We start from the raw sequence: 26703 nt of genomic DNA on the forward strand, positions 1-26703 counted from the left end.
TCAATTCAGTTATTCCCTGGAATTTTTTGGAAAACAGAAAAGAAATATGATGACCTCATTCTACACAAAACATTCAGTTAAAAAATATACAACATTTTGGGGTGTCTGGTGGCACAGTCTGTCACACTTCATTTTCCTCCCCAAGAAAACATTGGCTTCCAGATGGCTGGAATTCAGACTGTTTCCAACTCCAACAGAGTGCAACTAACTAGCATTGTAGCACAAACCAGTCGGCCGATGAAACATTGTTTCTGCGCATGCAAAGTAGCCTGCAGTGTTTGCGAACGCAGTGAGCATTTACTATGAGACCCAGCAGATCATGTCTGTCTGTGTGTGTGTCTGTCACGCTGTAACACCACCCGCCCACCACCAGAGGGCGCAGCTGTATCACACACAAAAACACACACACACATGCACGCACACACACACACACACACACGCACGCACGCACGCGCACACACACACACACACAAAACTTAACTTAAAAAAAAACTTAACTTAAAAAGGAAAAACTTTAAAAGAAAAAACTTAAAAAAAACGTAACTTAAAAAAAAAACTTAAAGGAAAAACTTAAAAAGGAAAAACTTAAAAAGGAAAAACTTTAAAAAAACTTAACTTAAAAAAAAACTTCACTTAAAAAAAACTTCACTTAAAAAAAACCTTAAAAAATTACGTAATTTATTCTAATTGTTGTTTTTGCAATATACAAGCTGCGTTCGCTTCCCGCGTTCGCGCGTCTTACTTGTGCATGGGCTGTAGTGTTGCTGCTAGGTCTGTTTATTCTAAGTGACTTTGGGCTTGTTTTCCTGCAAAGTCGTTTAAATAGGCTAATCATTCATACGGCCATAGCCGTCTTCACAAATGGGATGATGTCATCACAAGTGGCTATGGCGGTTTTTTGTGCAAAACGAATGCTTGGAATGGGTTCAGAATCATGAATAACCCCTAGTTTGACAACCCCTAGTTGCTACTTGCAACTCAAATGTGACATTTTTGCCTTATATAGGTTTTCAATGGTACCCCAACGTTCAACCCCTGAATTTATCAGGATCCAAATTTTATATAATAATCCATTTTTAATATGTTATTTGGATGACCCTAAGGATCATAAAATACCTTGAACGATTGACGATTGACTATTGCAATTTCTTTGGGGTCATGCCCCTTTTTAGCTTAAATTGACTGGCCTATTTGGGCTTGTTTTCATAGACCTGGTTGCTTGTTTCACTCACGGAATCTGGCAGCACCAGAGCTTCTGCATCCGCATCAAAACAAAACATTTTTTTTGCTTTGCTTTGTAGTTGATCGATTGGTATAGTAATTGAGAGTTTAGAGTGACAATATGTTATCAAGTTCTCACTACTGGAGTCAGCCCTGAAACATGACGAGCAGACTAGAGAGCCACTCTACAGTGGAGTATTTACCCCCTCATCACTACCACACGGATATCGAAGGCCCCCGAGGTCAGCAACCGACCAAACATGCTCGGTTCTTCATCAGCCAGTCGGCACAGCGATATCGATGGCAATCGGCGAGAGCTTTTCGGCAGGCGACTCTTTCAGACACTTTCCAACTGCTTCCGCGGCTAACGTCGATGTGGTCTGAAGCTACCTTAAAGTGGATATGTACCAACTCCAGACGTTGCCACAAAAAAATAAAAAAATAATTTTATTGCTTTTACAACTCTCCATGACTACACCATGTTTTCTTGCGTGGGTGTGGTTTTTAACATTAACATTACAGATTGAAGTTGAGGAAGGAAGCATGATTCAGCTTAATTTTTGTCTTTGATTTCATGAGGGACATTCTGGCACATCCAATCATTGATTCGTTCAGTGCATTTGCCATAGTGTGAATAAAGTGAGGAAGTTAATAATTCAACCTATCCTGTTGGCCCTACTTCTTCAACATGTTGACTGCCAACAAAAAACAGACTCAGCAGCATCACACACCATGCTGTCTCTCAAATAATCTGGTTTCACATACCAGACATGAAGAACAGAGACGTCGAGCTGGCACACAAATGGCGCTCACACGTCATCTGGACAGAGATACCATGAACCTTAGAGATTCTGGCCATGTCATGATTTGCTGAACATTCAGCAAAATAACCGAACATTCTGCAAAAATAGCAGATATCATAGATGGACTATATTTCTGACAGATGTACAACATGGACATGGCCGGATTTACCCTCCCAAGGGCCCCCGGGCTAGACAACATTTCAGGGCCCCCCTGGGCTGTGTGGTGCATTTTAGTCGTGACCGGAAAAAAATTGGCGCTGTAATTTTTGGGTACCCAGCCCCCCCAAAAGAGAAAGGTAGGCAGGCAGACAGGCAGACTAGTCGCTGAATGCAGGCTGCCATGCACAGCGACATTGGCAGGGGTTTCCACAGCTACCCCACAACACAGTGTCACTGTCTGAGCAGAAGCTCTCAATGTTTTAACCATTGTCGTGTATTTTCACACACAACTGACCCAGTAAACTCGGTAAACTATACTAAACTAGAGATAAATGAACTCTCTAGACTAAAGCAAACTCAGTCAACGCATCAGATGAAAAACGCAGGCAGAGAGGTGAACTGAGATCCCAGAGTTGACCATTTTATTCAAACCAAACACAAAGAGAGAGAGCTTCCCGCGGCCCTGACCCACGGGAGCTCCCAGCAGACTGACCGTGTGGCCAACCTGCCAGAGACTGATAACTTTTACATTGACAACATGAGATATATAGTACTTTTCACAAAACAACAGTTGAATTCTAGGTGTGGTTAAGATTTACATAGAGCATTTGGCAGACAAGTGGCTGTCCCACTGTGTGTTTTGATTCACACCTGAGACCAAGCTTCAAAGAGTTAGAACAATGGAAGGTACTCAGGCTGAGTGATTGCTCTGAGTCTAGACCGGCCGTCTCCTAACCCACTAACCATGAAATGAACACATGTAGTGACCAAAATGTATAGTGTAATTATTGCAAATATAGCATTATGGCTATATGGACTATATCTACGAGACCACACCATAATACTAAATGTACAATAACTAAACATAAATCTCACTTGAATTGGATTGCAATACTTACCCAATGGTAAGTCCGCCTATGTATACTGTAGGGATCAAGTGAGGAGGTGAATGGAGGAGAGTTCACTTCAGCAGATTTGTCCTGTCTGCCATTGTAGCATTGAACAAACTGCCTAGCTGACAATGTCTTGTGCTGCCTGGGATGTATGAATATATTCATGGAGAGTCTATGTATTGTCTTCATCTGCACAGTATCCCACTGCCGTCCATCCGTTGGTTGGATTAGTTATGACGTTCCCACACGTCGTACAGTCTGAATGTGTTAATGATGTTGGAGACAAGAAACGCGTTCCTGGGGTTTGTAATGTACGCATGTGTTTCTGTGTTGAACTGGCTGAGAAAAAACAAATGGCCCTCTGAGACAAACATGTCTAAATCTAAATGTAATGCTGTTGTAATTTCTGTTTTCTAATGCGGTCTGGAAACAGCTCCCATATAGTCAGGTTAGACCTTATACTCTTAAGTCTAGCCTGACCAGTCATACGTAGTCAGCAGTGTTTTCATGTCACCATGGCTTTTGTTATCGCTTGAGCTTACTTGCATTTTTTTTTTGTGAGGCGGGGATTTTCTGAAAATCTTTTGAAATAAACAAATTGTAGTAAAAATATGTATATTTACTCACAACCCACTCGGTCCACAACCCACATATGGGTTCCGACCCACTGTTTGGGAATTGGGTAATTTTTCCCAATGGATCGTCATGTGATTGAATGACATCTAAAACCCTTTGTCTCTGTGTCTCCACCAGAGCCCATGCGGGCCTTGCGGGGCCTGACGGCCACAGAGATCGAGCCCCGGCAGCTGGCCTTGCAGTGGGAGCCCCTGGGCTACAACCTGACCCGCTGCCACACCTACTCGCTGTCCCTGTGCTACCGCTACTCCACGCCAACAGGAGGCGGCGGGGGGAACAACGCCACGGTCAGAGAGTGCCTATCGGTGGAGGGCAACACGTCTCGCTTCACGCTGAGAGACCTGCCGCCCTTCCGCTCCGTCCACGTCCGCCTGGCGCTGGCCAACCCAGAGGGCAAGAAGGAGAGCCGAGAGGTCACCTTCCAGACGGAGGAAGACAGTGAGTGTTCAAACTGCATCAAGAGCACACAAGTAGCTCGGCTTGGACTGTAGCCTGGCCAAGCCGGACACACTGTGGAGGGAGCAAACCTCATGTCTCCACGGTGGTGACCCAGACGCATTTATAATGATGTCTGTGTTGAACAGATGATGTTTTTACCACACACACACACACACACACACACACACACACACACACACACACACACACACACACACACACACACACACACACACACATATTGACTCATACAATAAGCTGGGCCTGTGGATCACCAAGACTATTACAATAGAAGATCAGCCGTTTAAACAGAGCCAAGTGAAAAAATATTATCAGGAAAGCCATGGACACTAGCAAGATAATACAATGATTTTGCTCATCTTTGTGTTAATATTTGCCTGTGTACATCTGCAGACATTGCAGACATTGTTATTCAAATTCCCACACGTTGTTCACTATTGGAATGACATGTAGTTAGCTTGGAAGCAGACAAATCTGCCATTGCAAAAAAAAATAAAGAAAACTGTGCCCTCTGCAAATTTGATCTGGCACCAATCAGTTGTGATTGGAATTGGATTTCATTCCCTCCGAAGTAGTGAGGGACCTAGTATGCAAATATGGTTCAGGTCTGAGTTCTGAGGTGCCTGTCTGACACTTTCTAAAGCTCAACTGCAATAAATCCGAAATTCTTATCATTAGCCCTAACTCCCTCACCCGCTCTTCTCATGTCTTCTCCCTCACTAGTGATGGCTCCACTGTCACGCCCTCAACACAAGTCTGCAACCTCAGTGTCATCCTTGACCCCACCCTCTCCTTCCAGCCCCATGTCAACCACATCACCAAAACTGGCCTTTTCACTTCACCTCCGCTCCTCTAAGTCGCATGCTATCACACACTGCTTCTGAGACACTCATTCATGCCTTCATCACATCCAGACTCGACTACTGCAATAGCATCCTGTACGGCATCACCACCAAGGTCTCAAAAAACTACAGTATGTTAAAACTCCTGCTCCACCTGCTCACCAGGTTCATCCGCCCCTTGGAAATACAGGTTCCACACAGAGATTCCATGCTAGGCTAAAATGTGGGTATGGATATCATCATCATTTTTCGACCATGTGGATTCATGGATTTAACAATGCCACGCCAGACTTTCCGGTCCTTCATTGCCATCCCCAGTTCCTGCTTACTGATGCATGTGTCCCTAGCGATGACATCAGGGAATGACAGTGTTCTACCTCTGGTCTGCTTTGAGGCAGGATTCCAGAGAAGAAGCTCTGTAGCAGTGGCCAGAAAACTGTGTTCTTCTGGATCGGACTAGTGAAGAAACACGGGGAAGGCTGCCGTATATTAGATTAGTTGATGGGTGGCTCTTCCAAGACAGATTTTGTGCTCTCATTAGAAGGCGGGTGTAAGTGCCATCCAATCGTTTCTCTAATTGAAAGTGTCCATGTCTCAGACCCATATAGTAGAATCGTCTCAACGGTCGTCCTAAATATTTTTACTTTGAACATCTTACTAAGCTGCAGGATGACCACATCTTATGCATGTCATTGCAGGCTGACCAGGCCATACCATTCCTAGTTTGAAAGTCCTTTTGGGAAGAAGATACAGTATATATGAACCCAAATACTTGTAGTCATCAACCTGTTTCAGAGGAGTGTTTTTATTATGTTTGTTGGATTTGCATATATTTACGTATTCAGTTTTCGTCTCGTTGAGATAAAGACCAACACAGTTGGAGGCCTGCTCAAGAGACTGAAGGAAAGCCTGTGTGTAACGCCAGGGCTCCACCGGACGCGTTGCGTCTCCGTCGCGTGCGTCAAAAAACGCACCGGTTCAATTTTAATGCACGCGTCGCGTCTCCGTCAACGCAACGCAACGCGGGCAGTGGAGCCACCCTTCATTGATTAAAAAGGGAACATTCCCTGACGGTGACGGAGACGCGACGCTGGTGGAGCCCTGGTGTTAGCCTGAGCTATGGATATAGTGGTATAGCCTCATGTGCCAGACTATATCACTGCGTGGATCCGCCGAGGATTCGTTACCAGGGTAACATAGTGGAACATAGTGGATGATTGAGATTCATTTGGCGACATTGGATGGTGGCCGTCCTCATAACGCACGGCTGTCCCGTACATTTTCAGTTCCTGCCAGTGCTGAGAACGTAATGAACTTTCATACTCTGAACAGCACAATACTGCTGAAACTGCCGTACGTACGGCGGAAGAGATACAGAGAAAAGCGAGTGCACTGTTAATTATCTGCACCTGCTGCATATTGCTGTCTTTCAGGCGAGAGGAAACAAAACACTGACGGGTTTTACTGCCTGCAGTGATAAATGCAGCAGAGTATCAAATTCATTTCATTTGCTCTGACTGGTTCAGAACTGACAAGTTAACACACAAATGGATTGTGTCATAAATAGAAGTCAACTTGACCCTCCTCACACCTATCAGGACTTTTCTTCAGCATTTGATACATTTTTCCTTTGAACAGATCTGACAGTTCTCCAGTCTCTCTGTGAGTGCAGGAACCACTGTCAGACTTAATATCTTTATTTGATAACAGTAAATGAAACCCAGCTGGTGAAAGTTACCCCTGTGTCTATTTCTTGTTGGGCTCCACAGTCAAACATGGCTGCAATGCTTTGTGCTGCAGAGGGAGCAGATTTGACTGCCAATGATCCACGGAGGCAACAGGATTTGTCTCAAGTGTCCTCTGCCTGACTCAGAGACAGGCCACAAGGCTTTATCGTTCTTCTATTCTTTCTTTTTTTGCTGTTGCAAGGAACAGGCATGCAATTACACAGTTTCACGCACGCACACGCACACACAGAGCCAGAGGGAGAAAGCGATAGACGTGTATTGGAATTTTCCTTTCCGTCTTTTAGGAACATTACTTTTTTTTAATGGGAATTTCATGGAGGCAAAAATACAGGCATATTTTTTTCTCCTGATATAAGACAAAAGTCCTGTTAGTGGCTGTTTGGCTCAGTTCCCTGTTCTTTTTTTTTTCTTCAGTCAGCATGACGCTAAAGAAGAAAAATAGCGTGTCATCCTCTAAGACTTGGTGCTCTGTTATCAGACAGTGGAGGGAAGCCTGCAGCGCTGGCACACACGATCCCAGTTCATGCAGCGGGCTGATAGCGAACCTGTCCCTTCATCACTTCCCTTCCTGAAATGTATCACTGTTTCCCCTTTCATCTTCTCACGATCCTCTTGGTTCACCACCTTTATACCAATGTGTTTTTATCATTTAATAAAATGTAATTGAAAATCCTCTGGCTTACAGGCACAAGATAATGAGTTGAGTACACTGTGCCGTTTGTCACCAAGAACGCTGTTTTGTTTCTTTCCTCTCTGTAGTTCATGAATGTTGTTTTCTTTCCTTCTCTCTGTAGTTCCCGGCGGCATCGCTCCAGAATCGCTGACCTTCACCCCATTGGACGATATGATCTTCCTCAAGTGGGAGGAGCCTGTGGAGCCTAACGGCCTCATCTCACAATATGAGGTATGCTACCCAGCATACCTCCCACAGTGATTCCAAAAACACTATGATGTGTAATTCCTTCATATCACCTACCTAAACCATTTCAGTTACAGGATGGATGCTGCTTCGCAAATATCTATTTTGTTCTGTCAGTTAACACAGCCGACGCGAATCGCGTATCAATACGTTATCAATTAATCAAACGTCGGGTGCGGATCACGTATCAATACGTTTCAATCACTTTTTTATAGCATACTTTCATTCATCTTTTTACCCACCCGGACAATGAAGAACCATCGCCCTATCATTGCTGCTTAGTCCCGCTCACGTGATCAGAAAAAAAAACCAAAAAAAAAGAAACCCCCTCCCCTCCTGAAAACAGGAGGGCGGGCCGCTTTACGTGTATAAACCAGTGTAGAATGGATGCGCCCATGCCGATGTAGCCCGTGTGTGAAAATAATCAAATTTCACCTAACCTCGCCTCACCAGGCTTTCCTCCACCTATTGGCTTTTATACTCGATTCCCCCCTCCCCTCCTGTTTCTCCTGCAGGAGGAGGGCCTTGCGAGATGGGGGCTCATGTCTCGGAAAAAAACATACGGAACGCTGTTACGCTGCCTAACACATGATCTGCAGATTCTGCACCAGATCGGCAACACACATGGACAGATGCATGTTTACTTCTTCATACTGTAGCGACCAAACGATCCCCGAGCCTACAATACTACGAACTAGCAAACGAACTACAGTATCGAGAGGGGCCGCCATGACAACAGACAGTCTACCGTTGGTGGATCACGTATCGCCATGCAGAACCGTCATAATCGGAGATCGCTCAGACGTGTGATTGTAACGCTTTTTTATTCATTATAATTGTAGTGATAAGACCGCAATGAACGCGTCGGGGACGTAATCGACCCGGGTGTAATGTATAACGAACTTTTCCGCGTCCTAAACCGTGCATGCCCAGGCATGTTCCCTGTACTAGCTTGAAAAACAAAATCAGCTCATGATGACAACGCGTCTCACCGTTATACTATAGTTCTGAACCGAACGGTGGAATGGGACTTTTTATAGCCGTACGATCAAGACTTTTGCTGCCCAATGTGCCCATGACCCCCCCCCCCCCCCCCCCCCAATGTTACTGCGATCAAAACAATGAAAGCAGTGAATCATCATCATCATCATCTAAAGGATGCAGAGTTATGAAGGTTTATAGTCAGACATTGACTATAAACCTTACAGTTGCGCGGTGCAACTGTAGAGAACAGTTGCACCGCTCACTTCACAGGGGTGTGATTTTTATTATTACAGTAGAAGTTTACAGACCAAACTGTAAATAAAAGGTTTACATGACTTTCTGTCTCAGTCCGTATATAGCGAGCTGTAGTGAATAAGTACAGAACAGTTGCAACGCTCACTTCACAGGGGTGTGATTTTTATTATTACAGTAGAAGTTTACAGACCAAACTGTAAATAAAAGGTTTACATGACTTTCTGCCTCAGTCCGTATATAGCGAGCTGTATTGAATAAGCAGAGAACAGAATATGGGACAGAGTTGCACCACTCACTTCACATGGGTGTGATTTTTATTATTACTACAGTAGAAGTTTTTTTCTTATGAAAGCAGAGAGTCTTCTGTTTCATACGGTATATAGTATTTATATGTCGCTATAGGCCTTATTTTGTGAATATTGAGGAGTTCACGTCCATGTCTTCTCTGAAGTTATCTGGTGGGCACAAGCTGCATTCAATAACCAATTACTGTCTAACTGTACATGGGATCAATGTTTACTCTTTTCCTCGTAAAAGTACACATTCAGGGCTTTCATTCGGTGTATAGGATGTATAGGATATTTATTGGGTTCAATTTTATATCTGCCTGTCAATGTCTCTGACTTTAAACCATCCATAACTCTGCTCGCTGTTCAAGATAACCACTTCCAGGCAAATGCAGGTGTTGCAAAAAGGTCAATATCTCCAGAATGGAACATGGTAAAATCAAAATGTATTTTTTAAATTGAAGTGGACAAGTTCAGCTTTCTTTTGATGTATGCGTGTGATTCTCGCTATAAGAGAACATTTTGCTGTGGGCCCCCGAACAAGGCCTTTGTGCAATGTTAAACGGTAGCAACATCCAAATAGGCCTGTCGAGATCTTGTAGCAATCAAAGTGTTAATAATGACTAAATGATTCAATTGCACAGAGAAGTAACACAGTATTATGAGATTCTGTGTATCGTTTTTGTTAATTTGACCAAATGTTTGTAGCAGCATGCGATACACAGGAGTCCTGACAATTAAATATAAGGATCCTTCTTCACAGTTCATAAGATATATACATTCTTATGGTAGTGAGATAGAAACCCAGACTCCAGGCTGTAATTAGATGGGGGACAAGCATTATAATTACTTATTTGCCTAAGAGATGCCTCCACAAGGGGGCAACTTTAAACGTTTCTAATTGATTATTGATGGCTTCATGCTGTGGCCACAGTGTGGGCTCACTGGGCTGCATAAGAGGATTTATATTATATTTATAACATATTGTTGTTTAAAGTGCTCAACCAGAAGTGTTGTTTGTGGTCAGTGCATGGGGGTGGGGTGGATTCAATCTGTGTGGTTGTGAAGGACACACACACACACACACACACACACACACACACACACACACACACACACACACACACACACACACACACACACACACACAAAAAGATGACAAGCTATAGAGATAGAGACTTGGTTGGGATTAATGACAGGTAGGCTGTGACACACAGTAAAAGTATCAATGCTGCAATGCAGTAAATGCAAGTACAAGTCTGGTATTCAAAATATACTTGGAGTAAAAGTATAAGTAAGTATTAGTAAAAGTAAAGTATTGGCATCAAAATGTACCAAAATGCACCAAAGTACCAAAAGTAAGTACTCATTCAATTTCATCTTTTCAAATAGCCATAGAGCCAAGTGGTTAATAATGATCGCATGTTTTATAATAATGATCAAAATCTATGAAATAACTAAAGTTTTCAAATAATTGTAGTGGAGTAAAAGTTTCAATATTTGCCTCTGAGATTTAGTAGAAGTAGAAATATTGAAAATTGGAAATAACCCAGTGAAGTAAAAACAATACCTCAAAATTCTACTCAAATAAAGTACTTGAGTACATGTACTTACTGTGTTACTGCCGCTTTGTTTACGATGTGGGTCGAGACATGGAGTGTGTGCAGGTGGCGAGAGCGTAAATAGGCACAATAACAGCAGAAATCCACCAACACACAAATACACAACAACATACAATAAAATCTGAACTGCAGACATCCACCCAACACCTCTTTTTGAGTGGTGCAACCACTCCCTTACGGAGCTATGTGTGTGGGTGGCTGGGTGGCTGGCTGGCTGCCTGGGTGCGTCTGAGCACGGAAACAGCATGGTTGTTTTTCACAAACTGTGCGCAACCTACACACACACAAACACACACGCACCTATTAACTGTATATATGGTGATTTCGGGTGTTACAGTACAGTACAGTACAGTACAGTATAGTACAGTATATACAGTGTACAGTAGAGGGACCCCCACAAGGTAACTGTCATTTCTCAACCGTTTCGGACGCGGGGTGGCTCGTCGGAATCGGGCCGGCACCCTGGGTGTGTTCCTGTGGGTCAGTACAGTGACAGTACAGTACAGTAGAGGGTACAGTAGAGGGACCCCCACACGGTAACTGTCATTTTTCAACTGTTTCGGACATGGGGCGGGTCGCCGGAATCAGGCCGGCACCCTGGGTGCGTTCCTGTTAGTCTGGAACTTCCGCCCCCCCCCCCCCCCACACACACACACCCCCACACGGAGTTGCACCACTCACTTCACACGGGTGTGATTTTCTAGTATATCTAACATTGATGCCATGCTGTTCTCATCGTCACATTTGGCAGATTCAGTTCTGCCAAAGCAGTGTGTTGGAGTGCTGCTCTATTCCCGCAACTATACTGTGGGTTGAGGCTGTTGTGAAACATGAAATTAATATAAAGACCAGGGAAGCGGAACAGAAATCTTAAAAATGTATTGAAAAATCCATACTCTTGCCATGAAGTGTGGCCAATTATTCAGTAAGGTGAGAATAGTGATTTAACCGGTTAGCTTACATCGGCATAAGATTTATTGCATCCATGCTGATAAGCAACATCTCACTAAAGCAGTGTTAATTTTGCTGACTAAGACTAGACTGAGAGTAAACAATTTCAGATGAGTAAAATTGGACTAAAACTAAATGGTGTGCTATTCAAAAGACTAAGAGTAAGACTAAATCAGAATTTGCTGTCAATATTAACACTGCACTAAAGAACAGCCTGTTCTCATATAACAACAGTAAACAGGTATTACATCCTTGCTGTGTTAACATTCTTCTCAGCTCTGCATCAAACTGCCATGGCAACAAAGAAACGACACATAACAGTGTTAATCCCCTGCTGTGTTTTTATTTGTTTCCTGTTGTCAGATCTCCTACCAGAGCATCGAGTCGTTTGACCCGAGCATCAACGTGCCGGGGCCCAGACGCACCGTCTCCAAGCTGAGGAACGAGACCTACCACATGTTCTCAGGCCTGCACCCAGGAACCACCTACCTGGTGTCTGTCCGCGCCCGCACCGCCAAGGGCTTCGGCCAGACGGCCCTCACAGAGATCACCACCAACATTTCTGGTGAGCTCGTTTGCTTGACTAGCGGACCTACCGGTCTTTATGTCCTATGAGCTGGCACGGGCTGTTACAAAGCCGACCGGGCAAGCATCTGTGTCATGTTATAGTTTAGCTAATAAAGCATTTATTTATACTTTGGCTATTGGAAAAATAGCAGATATACAAGCTCATAGCTCAAGCTACGAGCTTGTAGATCAGCTTTTTTCTATTGGGAAAATGAAAATAATGTTTTAACTTTGCTTCTGGGGGTCCCTGGCACAAAATATTGTGAGGTGCGTGCGTGCGTGCGTGCGTGCGTGCGTGCGTGCGTGCGATACAGGTACATGAGCTTTTTGAGAAAACTGATTTGAATACAATATTTTGTAGAATCGCTGAATCTGCCTTGATCAGGTCTTAATGGGTTAAGGAAGACTTGAGGTGGTCATTCATTGCATGTACTTTTTATAGATCCAACTCTGAGAGTCGAGCATTTTGTGGTTTGATCTTGAGGTCTCTGTTTTCCATCTCTTTCTTTCAAAGAACAAGGGGCTAATCTAAACAGAAGTTTGCTGATACACAAAACTGTCAATTGTAAGAAATAAATAGAAGCAGAAAAAATACATTGCTTGTGATTCACTCGGTGAAAAACATTTTGACTGTGCAGTTTGGATACTTTTCATTTTCTACGTCTTCATACAAGAAAACAACAGCAGGCATGAATTGGAGTAAACAGTAAATGTTTAACTCGGACAGTTCTATGGAAAACATCTTAATTTAATCTACCAGTCGAGACTGTCATGTCAGCGCATGCACTGTATGAGACCCAGCGCCATAAACTGCACTGTTCCATCTGCTTTACGGAGCAAGTTAGATGGCAGCCCGGCTGTCAAGGTAGTGAATTTGCCCACACTGTCAATGTGAAAGTGTTAGTACTGCTGGCTTCGAAATCCCCAACGTAGCATCAATGTCCTTTTGTCAGAAGTAAAGAAAAACAAAAAAGTAAACAAGCCATTCTCCTGTTCCTTCCTCTGGTTTACAATAATCTCTATTTTCATCACTGTCCCTACAGAAAATGGTACAACACTGCAGTTAATTCTGCCCCTATAGAAAATGGTACAACACTGCAGTTAATTCTGCCCCTATGGAAAACACTACAACACTGCAGTTAATTATGCCCCTATAGAAAACACTACAACACTGCAGTTAATTCTGCCCCTATAGAAAACACTACAACACTGCAGTTAATTCTGCCCCTATAGAAAATGTTAAATACCGGAAAATAAAATATGACACTGTTTTGCTTGTTATTTGTATGGGCAAGTGTAATGTTAATATGTACTATGTAGTCAAATATGTGATAAGCTGGCTGGGTCATTTTAATGCTAATATGCACCACACTGACGATGTGCTTCACTGGGTTTCACACATTCTCAGTTAGATTGAGAGTTAATGGACAGCAGACAGTACGTGTGAATGGATGCATTTGTAATTTGCTAATTTCCTCCCATTGTTCCAGGCCTCACTCGAGTTTGTCCACTTCTGATTTCCCAAACCTTTTCAGCTTGACACTCAAAAGATACATGTGTTGTCTTGCCTGGAAATACACTTATACAATGCATAATTATTTGTATCTATCATTTTATTTGGATAGGTTACATTCACGATTAAACCTCTCAGGACCTTTTTAATAGTATGTTGTAGATTAGAAGATGAAAATAGTGAGTAAATGAGCTTTCTGTAATGGACACAAATAAAGGATATGTATCTGCCCTTTATTTGAAAAAGAAATTATGGAATACATACGAAATATTTTCTGTTACAATACATTCTATGAAGACAACATACTACAGAGAATCTAACACAACAAAAAAACAAGTGATTAGATTGAAATACATTATGATAATATGCTAGTCCAAACGACACATGTCAACACTCAGAGAAAAGTTATACAATTGCACCACTAATGCATGAATATGGCAATTTAATTGGTGTGGAATGTGGGCAAACACTGCTTCTCATTGCTATACCCGTATCAGCAGGTCATTATACAAAAATAATAAAATAAAGTATAGTCATAATCATGTTTATTGTATCTAGCTAGACTAAACTGCTGATAATTGACATTGTCAACATAATCATTTTCTGATTAAAAAAAGCCCTTTTTCCTCTTGAAGACACATCTTCATGTGAGATTTTAGATTGCAATTCAAACTAAAGCCCTTTTCACAAACTGTACACGTAAAGGGCCTTACCCCTGATGAGTCCTCATGTGTATTTTTAGATCAGTCGTTCGAGAAAAGCCCATGCCACAAAATGTACATGTAAAGGGCTTTTCCCTTGTATGAGTCATCATGTGTATTTTTAATTGGCCATTATGAGTACAGCCTTTGCCACAAACTGTACACGTAAAGGGCCTTTCCCCTGTATGAGTCATCATGTGTATTTTTAATTGACCATTATGAGTACAGCCTTTGCCACAAACTGTACACGTAAAGGGCCTTTCCCCTGTATGAGTCATCATATGTGATTTTAGACTACTCATTTGACTACAGCCTTTGCCACAAACTGTACACCTGAAGGGCTTTTCCCCTGTATGAGTCGTCATGTGTTTTTTTAGATCACTATTTTGACTACAGCCCTTGCCACAAACTGTACACGTAAAGGGCCTTTCCCCTGTATGAGTCCTCATGTGTATTTTTAGACTACCCTTTTGACTAAAGCATGTGCCACAAACTGTACATGTAAAGGGCTTTTCCCCTGTATGAGTCATTGTGTGTGTCTTCAGATGATCCTTGCGATTAAACATTGTACCACAATCCGCACAGCTAAAACATTTCTTACCTGTGTGACTCCTCGTGGAATGACTTTGTTTTGGTGATTTGAGGTCACGGAGCAGCTTGTTGCTTAAAGACAAACTATTTCCTCCCATGTGTTGTGTATTGTGTGATTTCAGTGTGTTAATACCTGACTGGTCATCCGTGGTCTCATCCCACTCATCACTGTCTTCAGTGATGTCAGATTCAGAACAGTGTGAAGAGAGGAGCTGATCATCACTAGCTGGTTGTGATGTTCCACAGTCCTCTACATCAGCTTGTGTTTCCATGCTTTTAGATGAGGTGCTGGCTACAGGTTCTGTTAGCATGTTTTCATCATCTTCATGTTTCACTAATAGTAATGTCTCTGTTGATCCACCATCCTCCTCTGATCTTTGAAGTAGCTCATCGTGTTCCCCTTTAATCTGTGGAGATGCTGGTTCCTCTTTCATCAGACTGGAGGTTCTCTCCTCCTGTTCTCCTTTAATCTGTAGAGTCTCTGGTTCCTCTTTGATCAGACTGGAGGTTTTCTCCTCCTGTTCTCCTTTAATCTGTGGAGACTCTGGTTCCTCTTTGATCACACTGGAGGTTATCTTCTCCTGTTTTCCTTTAATCTGTGGAGACGCTGGTTCCTCGTTGATCAGACTGGAGGTTATCTTCTCCTGTTCCTCTTTAATCTGTGGAGACGCTGGTTCCTCTTTGATCAGACTGGAGGTTATTTTCTCCTGTTCCTCTTTAATCTGTGAAGACGCTGGTTCCTCCTGGACCAGACTGGATGTTCTCTCCTGCTGCTGCTCAGGGAATACCTCCTCTTTACACACAAGGAGATGCATAGAGTCTAGACAGAAGATACAGAGGAGAAACACATCATTACATGTTTGAACATGACACTCTTGCTGTTCCATACCTGCCCTAATGTATTTTTTATGTCAGTGTGAAGTGTCATGCAAATTGTTTCTTACTTCAACAATGCTTCATTTCTAAAACAAGCATCTCCTTGTTTTTTAAATGTACATTATCATTTGCCATACAAGTTGTAAAAACTAGGGTTTTTTCATGACTCTGAATCCATTAAAAGCATTACTTTTGCACAAAAAGCACTCAGGGTGACACTACAGCTCTTGTCATGATTTCTGGATAAAAAATGCAATCATATTCACCACAATTGCCCAAGAGATGGCTTATTGACATTACATTCCTCTTGGATAGATGGTTGTGTATGGCCCATTGACATCCCACAATCAAATCATGAAGGACAATCAAAGCTATGCTAAGATCATTGTGTATTAGCATTGGTAGCAGAGCCCCCCCCCCCCCCCCACACACCAAACAGACACATTAGCTGCCTATACACAACACAATAGTATTGTTGTTGTTACTTGTTGTTGCATTAGATTAGCCTACTTCATTTACAAATCTACACAATTAGAGAATATAGAACCATTGTTATTTTGATCGTTTGCCTGTTATCTCTCCTTTTAAAAAAATAGGCTACTGTATTTATTTGGCATTTTGTATGAAAAAACAAACCAACATCAAAATAACAGTGACAGATGCATTAGGCCTATGTAAATGTTCCAGATGAGTACAAATAAAAACACTATATAAATGCACTATATAAATAAGATTTGTGTTGTTAAATGCTTGCTATTTTCGCTTATTTTGGTATTGAAGTTGTTTTCACAACTGGTTGCTTATTTCTCGCAGAAACTGGCAACGTCCTTTGTTGTGGTAGCTCTGTAGGCTATACCAAGACAAGTTTTTTTTTACAAGTTATTAGCATTGCTAATATTTCCTTCTCTGCTATTTCTGTTAGCCAGTTAGTACCATACTAGTATTATCTTCAAAAACGATAGGGTACAAAAACGGATTTTATCGCGAATTTGGTTTAGCAAATGACTTTACTAGCATCATGGAAGCTGTAGTTAGCATTGGTAGCAGAGCTAGCAAATTACTTTTACTTACTCTGTAAGTGAAGGTCCCCCCATGCCCTAGCGGGGGGGACCCACTCCAAGCGGGGGGGGCCTGCGTGTAGCGTGTTTACAGTCTAAGTGCGTCTGAGACTGTCTGAATACAAAGCGACGGTCTGCGCATGCGCGACCAGACTCAATCGGGGGGGGGGGGGGGGACCCTGTGTCATTGCAATAACAGGGCCAGGCGCCCCTGCATACAACCCTATTGCTATATCCTGTTTTAGAGTGCAACACGTTTAATGAGTTAGCTTATTTTAAACAGTCTATGATTATTCATGGTCAACATTTAAATAAAATATTCCTTACTACTTGATTCTGTTAATGTTAGTTTAACAGTCACCCTAACATGAATGGAACCACAACTAGAATACTATTGACTATTATCAATGCAAAGTTTCCACCAATTCCTCTTCCATTCCAAATAGTCACCATTGCCATGTAAGAAATAATGGTAAACACTCTCAGTAAATGTTTTACCAACCTGCTCTGTGTAGTTTGACGATTGGTTGTAAAACCATATCCAGTAGTCTGCGCTGGCGGTCAGTTTCTTGCTTGATGTGGAAAGCTTCATCCTCGTACTCTGTTAGAATTCTTCCAACGACCCCAAATATCTCTTCAGCAGCAGCAGATAGTCTCTGGTTGACCAAGGACTTCAATGTTTGTAGTAAAGCCATAACTCAAAACCTGCCCAAACAAACTGATACTAGATCTATTTTTAAAGAGCGGAAATCTAAAGTACTAAAGTTTAAAGTAGAACCAAAACTAAAACGAAATGCTTCAGCTAGTGTAGAAAGGATACATTCAGCTCTTAACAACTAGCAGAGATTAAAGTGACTCCAAGCAGAAAAAACTCTTGTTAAATACTAACAGAGGGCCCTGATGGTCCAATCAGAGTGAGGGGGCGGGAAACAACAGTTTTATATCAAACATTAGGCAAATGAAACATTATATCAGATTCAGTAAAACAAATACAAATAAAGTAAAAGTTGCATTATGTAACTTTCCTATTCTACCCCGTATTTGAACCTTGTTGCCTTAATTGAAAACATATTCAGGACACAGAGCAAATAAAATAACAAATTAAATAACAAATTAAATAAATTAAATAAATTAAATAAATTAAATAAATTAAATAAATTAAATAAATTAAATAAATTAAATAAATTAAATAAATTAAATAAATTAAATAAATTAAATAAATTAAATAAATTAAATAAATTAAATAAATTAAATAAATTAAATAAATTAAATAAATTAAATAAATTAAATGTCAGTGTAGAATAATAATGACACAATCTCAATGAAATGCAGCAGCAAACATGCATGTTTTTAGCTGTGATTTAAAATAACGGAGTTGTTGCAGAGCTGCGGTTTTCAGGGAGTTTGTTCCAGATATGTTACACATTAAACTGAATGCTATGTTTTAATTCTAGGGTCATAAAGCAAACCTTTACCAGGTGACCTTAGAGGTATGAATGGGTGACACGCAACGGCGTCAACTTTGGGACTAGTGCCTGAGGGCTTGGGCACCCACTGAAAAAAGAATAAGCCAAATAGCACCCGCAGAAGATCCCCTCCCCCTGGTCATTTTGTCACGTAGGCACACACCTTTACGGTGTTCACAGAACAGGTATTCAAATGCTAATACGGTGGCTTTGTTCCAGTGACCGCACGGTTCATTCACACTCCGTCTCCTGCAGCAACACAACACTAACACAGTCAGCGGCGAGGCTGCTGTCTGTGTACCGTCGGCCCGTCTGTAAAGAGCCATGAGTCTGGAGGGGAGGGGAGGGGAGGGCAGGGCAGCAACACCGCCGGCCAATCTCCACACTGACTTGAGACTTGACAAACAGAGCCATCTCAGCCAAAATATCCCCAAACAATGTCCGGGGAACAGAACTGTTCCTTTTCCTCAGACTACTTTTACTTTAATTAAAAGGTAAGATGCAGTGGCTGTAATTGGGTCAAGGATCTTGTTTTCGTGAGCAATGGTGTACGAGATTGGTAATACATTGGTCAAATCATGACATTGTTAGACCATCTGGGGGAAATAAATAAATAAATCTGCGTCGTCGTCGTCCCACCTAGCTAAAGGTAAAATCCACCCGCCGCTTATGGCTGAAACAATTTAATTATTTACTGTTGATCATGCTGAAATGTTGAAACAAGATGCTGAAACAATTTAATTTGTTCGTTAATTGTTGTGAACTGAAAGCGCGCACCACTGTATTTATTAGCAAACTGTAAATAAAGTACCAAAAAAAGTTTTTTTCCCCGCTGCGGCGGGGGGGGGGGGGGGGGGGGTGGCAGGGAGGCGGGGTGGCTGGGGGGCGGGGCGGGGGGCACCCACTGCCGTTATAGGAACCTGCCGCCCCTGGTGACACGCAAGACCCCTGCTTTATAGACCAGCGGTAGTATTTTGAAAATATATTATTTGACACACATGGAGCCAGTGTAAAGGTTTAAGACCTGATATGCTCAACGTTATTTGTATTACTAAAGACTTGGCGCTGACTTTGAATCCATTGTCCTTGACTTCAAAACAAGCACTTCAGTTTTGTCTGTTTATTTGAGGACAATCTTGGTATATCCAATTTGGTATATCCAAAATTGATTTGTTCAATGCATGTTCTCAGTGTTTCTATTGGACATGGCATAGTAGATTTGTGTGTCGAGAAAAAGGAACTTACTTATAGAACAATAGAGCAAAATATCTTATCTGCTATCCTAAATGGGAATAATTTTGTTATCAATTAAGAATATTTTAGTCTTTTGGCAGACGCTCTGGGCCACTTTGATACATGTTTACCACTTCACCTTGAACACCCACTGACCTGACAGGAACAATGCAAAATGATTATAAAATGATTATAAAAAAACAATACCGGAAAATAAAATATGACACTGTTTTGCTTGTTGTTTGTATAACTAAAGTGTAATGTTAATATGTACTATGTAGTCAAATATGTGATCAGATGACTGGGTCATTTTAATGCTAATATGCACCACACTGACGATGTGCTTCACTGGGTTTCACACATTCTCAGTTAGATTGAGAGTTAATGGGCGGCAGGCAGTACGTGTGAATGGATGTTTTTGTAATTTGCTAATTTCCTCTAATTGTTCCAGGCCTCACTAGAGTTTGTCCACTTCTGATTTCCCAAACCTTTTCAGCTTGACACTCAAAAGATACATGTGTTATTTTGCCTGGAAATACACTTATAAAATGCATAATTATTTTTATCGACGATGATATTAGTCGACTAAAACTAGACCAACACTAAAACATTCCAGGTGACTAAAGTAAATGTGACTAAAACAAATAAACTATTCAGGAGACTATGACTAAAACTAAAATCAAATTTTGCTGCCAAATGCAAAACTGTGTAGGAGTAGGCTATATGCACTCTACTTGTCACACTAAAAGGATCACATGCAAATTGGTTGGTCGATCCATTCATTCATCAATAGGGTTACACACCCTAACCCATTATCACCTGTCTGTTTACAATGGGACAGACATCCCCCAAAACATTCCACAACATTCACAACCCATGTCTTCTAATTAGTTAGATACATTTCCATAGCCTACAACCAGAAATAATGGAATAATTTATGTTACAACTGGTATTGTACAGTGACATTATGCTTACTGTACATGTATGTAAACCACACACATCTACACACAACAGACTCAATCGCCCATCAAGAGTAACTGGTCAATCTGAAAGACATGTTTGACATTTTTCATTCATACCAATTGTCAGATATCAATTCACTTCATGTCCACAACTACGAACTATTCTGTCATAGTTTTACCATCATCACAGTATGACTACGGGATGTGTCACCATCCTTAAACAAAACTGTTAGAACACTTCTTATTATACGCTAGATGTACATGTAGTTACAGGTACAATGGACAGTATGCACACTGTAACATTAAGACTTGTCATGTTCATTGTAACAATAGTTAAATGAGTGTGGACTGTAAAATTAATACTCCTATATATACTATATATACTGCAGTTAATTCTGTCCCTATATATAGGAAGCGGTACAGCGCTGTAGTTAATTCTGTCCCTATAGAAAACAGATGTGGGAACTCTCTCCACCTTATTGTTCTCTAGAGCTGTGCTGAGCTTTTTGTGCTGTAAAATGAACCCTAATTATAAGGGCCACTTGTTTTCCATGTGGTTGGTCACCAGGCGCACCCGGCTCTCATCAATCAGTGGAGTTGTGTGGGTGGCTGTGGATGTAGGGACATACAGTAATGAATAAGGATAGTGTAAACAAAGAGGCTTGGATGGTTTCATTTCTCACAGCGTTTTGCATAAATGTGCCTACCATATATTTTAGTTTGTTCTTTATGCCACTTTGTTTTGACAACCCCTTGAACTACAGTATACTACGCTGTAAGTGTGTCTCGACTTTCTGCAAGTTTCTTTCCCTCATCCTCTCTCTCTCTTTGTCTTTGTCCGTCTTTCGGTCGGTTGGTCTCTCTCTCTCTGCAGCTCCTGTGTTTGACTATGGAGATATCCCCTCTCCGCTGAGCGAGTCAGAGAGCACCATCACAGTTGTGCTTCGCCCTGCGTTGGGCAGAGGAGCTCCTGTCAGGTACACCTTGTTACTGATGTATTGTACAAGCTGCAGCACGTTCAAACACCCGCCAACCACACTGCATCATTTACAGCTACACTACTGCATGTCCTGCAGCTTTGTAGATTTAAAGACGTGGTGAAACGGAAACGGTGGGCATTTTATTTTGAAGTTTCAGCCTCAAACGCTAGGACGTCAGTTTCTGAACCAATCAGAGCATCACATCCCTCCAGGCTATGGGACGTTAAGTCTGTGACTTCCTCTCACGTGCAGTGTCGTTTGTAAACAAAGTTTACAAAGTTTTCCAGGGGATTATTTCTAACCTATACACAACCTATATACATATTTTAGCGTGATGATTAAGTTTAAAATGAATCATACACTGGATTTCTTGAATGGGATTAAAAACGGAGTAGTTTGTAATCAAAACCAGCTGTGTTTGGAGGACGATGGGAATGGGAATCAAACGGGTGAGCTTCATTTTTGAGTGGTGCAACCACTCCCTTACGGAGCTATGTGTGTGGGTGGGTGGCTGGCTGGGTGGGTTGGTGCGTCTGAGCACGAAAACAGCATGGTTGTTTTTCACCACCTGTGCGCAACCTAACACACACACAAACACACACGCACATATTAACTGTATGATTTCGGGTCTGCCAGACTGCCAGTACAGTACAGTACAGTACAGTACAGTACAGTACAGTACAGTACAGTACAGTACAGTACAGTACAGTACTGTACTGTACTGTACTGTACTGTACTGTACTGTACTGTACTGTACTGTACTGTAGAGGGTAGAGATAATAGCTTTTCTACAACATACTGTACGGTTACTCTTCATATTTGTGGCACCCTCTATGGGCAGAATTTCATACACGGTTTGATTGGAAAAACGCCATTGACAATGAAGGGAAAATGTACGTCATCTTGTCCCTAACACAAACATTAAATGCCATTTAACAATAAAGAGAATTTAATGTTTGTTTTGTCACCGTTTGTTTTACATAACCATTATATCACCTAATCATAGCAACATGAATTAGACTTTAATATATTAGTGCTCCTCACTTCACACGGGTGTGATTTTCTTTATAACTACGTGGTAGACTGGAAAACCAGGAGTACATGTAGTCCCTGAGGACTGGAATTAATAACGTGTGTCTGCTTGCCTTCAGTGCGTACCAGGTGGTGGTGGTGGAAGAGGATGGGTCCAGGCAGGTGAAGAAGAGAGAGCTGGGCACCGTTGATTGTTTTCCTACTCCCAACTCCCACAACGAGGCCCAGGCTAAAGGAGTCCCCCATTACTACACAGCCGAGCTGGCGCCCAGCAGTCTGCCGGAGGCCACACCCTTCACCGTGGGGGACAACCACACCTACAACGGCTACTGGAACGCTCCCTTAGATCCCACCAACAACTATCTGGTGTACTTTCAGGCTACCAGCAACTTCAGAGGGGTGAGTAAGAAGCATGCAGACAACCTGACAGGACTTCTGCTGTCGTGTGTAGACACATCGGGCCCTATTAAGCAAGTGGAATCTAATTACATATAATTTTACAGTTTTTAAGACGTGGGGGCGGGTGCAATGTCATATTACAATTATGGGCCAGGTAAGAAGCGCTTTCGACACCCCGTGGTGTGAGCAAAACGGCCTTGAATTAGTCATGGGAGTGTTTCAGGGAGTTTTGAGGCTTACCCAATGAACATGTCCGTACTATTCTCTTTACGACACCAGCTGATGTCCTCATGGAATGCGCCCTTTTCGGCAAGTGGTATTACATTTCTGCAGACTGGCACCATAGACATGACATGACTTTGTCACATTTGGGTTAATTATTCATATTGCACTGCATGCTGTCACCTTTATGCCTCAAAAGAACAGATCCACAAGCTGTCACAGCCATGATGTGCATAGCTTGTAGGCCTATGTCTCTATTTTGTTAAGTAACTTGCAGTTTTCATTGGAAAGTCATTACAGCGGCGCAGCCATATGCTAAGGGAGGGAGATATACGCACATCATCACTTAATTTGTTTCTGTTCTAAGCATGAAAAACAGCTGTAAAAATCTTTATTCTAGTTGATTTGATTCATAAATGAATAACTAAGACTTTGAAATGGCACCTACCTATACCTTTCAGATCGGAATGGAACTGCGAGTAGATACGCAGCATTGGCTGGCAAATTGGCAATCCATGCGTAATGTTCCCAGAATCGTCTAACCCCCGAACATACAAGTTCGTTTGATATTGTTTAATTTGATAAAAATAGAACCATGTACCATACAGCGAATGAAAGCAAGATTCCTAAGGAATATGGGGATTTTTACATTTTAAAAAACGGTTGAGAAATGAGAGAACCATGAGTGTTTATAATATCAAATATTATAAGAATAATATGAAAGACAAACGGGCTGTGAAGAGCTCAGCTCACCATCCCGACAAGGAGGAAATATAGCCTATAGTGCATGCACGTATATGCACTGACTGTTGCACACACGCTCTTTATTTGTTTCTATTGAAAAACACCAGTAAAATAACGTTTATTTTATTTTATTTCATTCGAGTCACGACGAAGGAATGAGTTGAAATGCCATACGTGCGCCATGCGTATTGCTGCGGCCCCAATGTTATGGTCTTCGCTCGTAGCATTTTATTGAAGAAGAATTGAGAGTCGGGTGTGATACAGCATATGAAAGCTAACTTCCCAGTGATTATGGAGATGTTTTAATTTTTTTAAAAGGTTTAGAAATGAGCGATATATGACCCTTTATAATCTCAACGAGAAAGCCAGAAAGCTCGCTGTTGCCATGTCTCATAGAAACAAGTAAATAGGTCTATAAACATACTCCCAAAAGAATTACGTATAACAGGGGTCTACAACCTATTTTAAATGAAGTGCCATGTTTTTATTTTCTAGATAGTGAGTCTGCCATATCAAGATTCCTTTTAATGACACCACATTAAAATTTCCAGCATATTTTGATTGTCCACAAATATAAAGTTCTTCCTTCTTTTTACATATTTTCTTGCACATTGTTATGATGATCATTATAAATATATATCCCCCTGCAGTCAGAGTTCATTGTTTTAATGAATGAATGTGATGCATTGTGAGCTGGTAGATCTGCTATTTTCAAAAGTAATCTTTGAAAAAAGTGACAATAAGAATATTTTTGAAAAATGTTATTGAAACATTTAAAAACACAAATCTGTCATGGGGGTCACTGGCTTAGTTGGGCAAATGCATTCATCTGGGGGTCCTTGACATGGGAATGTCGCTGTGTGAGGATCACTGGTTTAAACAACATTAGGAGAAAAGCCCAAATAAGCACTTTAGAAACAAGAAAAGCAACCACAACTACCAATATTTACAAGCAACTTTGCAGAAAAAGAAGCCGCTTATAATAAACAGCAAACAGACATGGCAACACTCCAGCAGCACTCCAGAGCCGCTCAAGTGTAAAATCAAACAGTGCTTTTTGCTTTTAAGACGTGGTCAGACCCAGGCGGAATCGGTATGCGCTGAGTGTTTTTAGGTCAAGGGGCTTAATAGCAAAGAGCGCAAAGCGAAAATAATTAACATATGGACACTCCCCCAATGCTAAATTATGCAGGAACGTGGTATTCCATATGAGTGAGCGCTCACCACGGCTTCCATAATACGAAAAGGCGCAGAGCGAGGGCGAAATCTGTATTACCGCATGGGTTTTTCGTCTTGCTTAATAGGGCCCATCATCTTTATGCTTTAGCAACCTTGACTTTGTTCAATGCTTGTCAGAAACACATTCAGAGGTAATCTGTTTTGAAGGTACTAAATACAAAGTAGGTAGAGAGGCCGTCTGGAAAGCAGAAGGTCCCTGGTTCACCCTCCTGCCCTGGTCTGTGTCGAAGTATAAATGGCATGCGCTGCTCCTAATAGATAGGATGGGTAAATGCGGTGGACAAATTTCACGTAATGTATGTGCCGACATACAGTGACAAAATTACCCCAAAAGAGTGAGGACTAAATTAAATATGGTGCAAGTGGAGTAGTTTGCAAGCAGAATTGTCAAACTGATACCATCAGATTGTACTGTAGAGAAGTTAGTTCGCTTTAGAGCTCTCAGAGGGTCTTACAATTTAAACCTGACCTGACCCAAGTGAGTTGAAGCCAGTGCCTGGTCTTTTATTTTTTTATACGATCTTTTTTTACTGTATCGTTTATTAGCGGCCTTGTACGTCGGTTTTAAGGTGTTACTCGTATTAACAATTTCTTACATCATGCTGTAGCCCTCTATGATGGAGGGTATATTGATTTTAAGCTTTAAAATAAGTGATGTAACCTTTGAGTCTTTTTTAAAAGTCTATAAAGAAACTGCTAGAGGAGACAGATGGCAGAGAGGGAGGGTGGGGGCTCAAGCATGAATAATGTTGCGTTCACACGGGGCAGATTAAACGATGCAGTCTACCATTCATTGTCAATGGAAGCCAGCGACATGACGTTGCAACGATGCATGTAGCTGCTCCATATCCACTCACAACGTGTCTTTGCATCGTTTCATCTGCCTGTGTGAACGCACCATAAGGATAGTCCTTGCCAGCATGCACAGGTACAACTAGAAAAAGTGCCCTTCTGGGCACAGGTCTCCACCAGGAGGATAGGACTGTGTGAGATGTTTGGCAAAATGTTTAGTAGTAATATAAACATGTTTGCCTTGTATGGCAATTGGATGATTTGAGGCATTTTGTTCCAATCAACCTGTTTTGCAAAAATCAACCTGTTGGTGGCGCTATAACAGGCCAATGTGAAAAGGGTGGGATATATTCCTCAGCCTAGTAAGAAAATGTGTGAAAGATTTCACGTAAATTGCATGCTGTGTTCATGATTTGAGGCTTTTGTTCAAAACGGGGCAATCTTGCAAACTGTGAAAGGCAATTATAGCCAATTAGGGTGGAATATGAAATATCGGACAGATCCGACTTGAGCACATGACCATAGAGATACTGTGTAACGATTTGTGAG

The 26703-nt window shown here is 41.7% G+C and overlaps 1 protein-coding gene across 2 annotated transcripts in view; it reads left to right on the forward strand.

Annotated features, from left to right (window-relative positions):
• LOC306938975 (receptor-type tyrosine-protein phosphatase U-like) overlaps positions 1–26703 on the forward strand; it is a 171716-nt gene that overhangs the window by 98381 nt on the left and 46632 nt on the right. For both annotated transcript variants that reach the window (XM_079523391.1, XM_079523392.1), the window contains 5 exons: positions 3830–4150; positions 7556–7665; positions 12143–12344; positions 21621–21723; positions 22878–23157. In XM_079523391.1, coding sequence (XP_079379517.1) covers positions 3830–4150; positions 7556–7665; positions 12143–12344; positions 21621–21723; positions 22878–23157 — 1016 coding nt within the window. The remainder of the gene's footprint in view (positions 1–3829; positions 4151–7555; positions 7666–12142; positions 12345–21620; positions 21724–22877; positions 23158–26703) is intronic.

The sequence above is a fragment of the Electrona antarctica genome (assembly GCF_951216825.1).
Source record: "Electrona antarctica genome assembly, chromosome: 15".
In the NCBI taxonomy this organism is placed as follows: domain Eukaryota; kingdom Metazoa; phylum Chordata; class Actinopteri; order Myctophiformes; family Myctophidae; genus Electrona; species Electrona antarctica.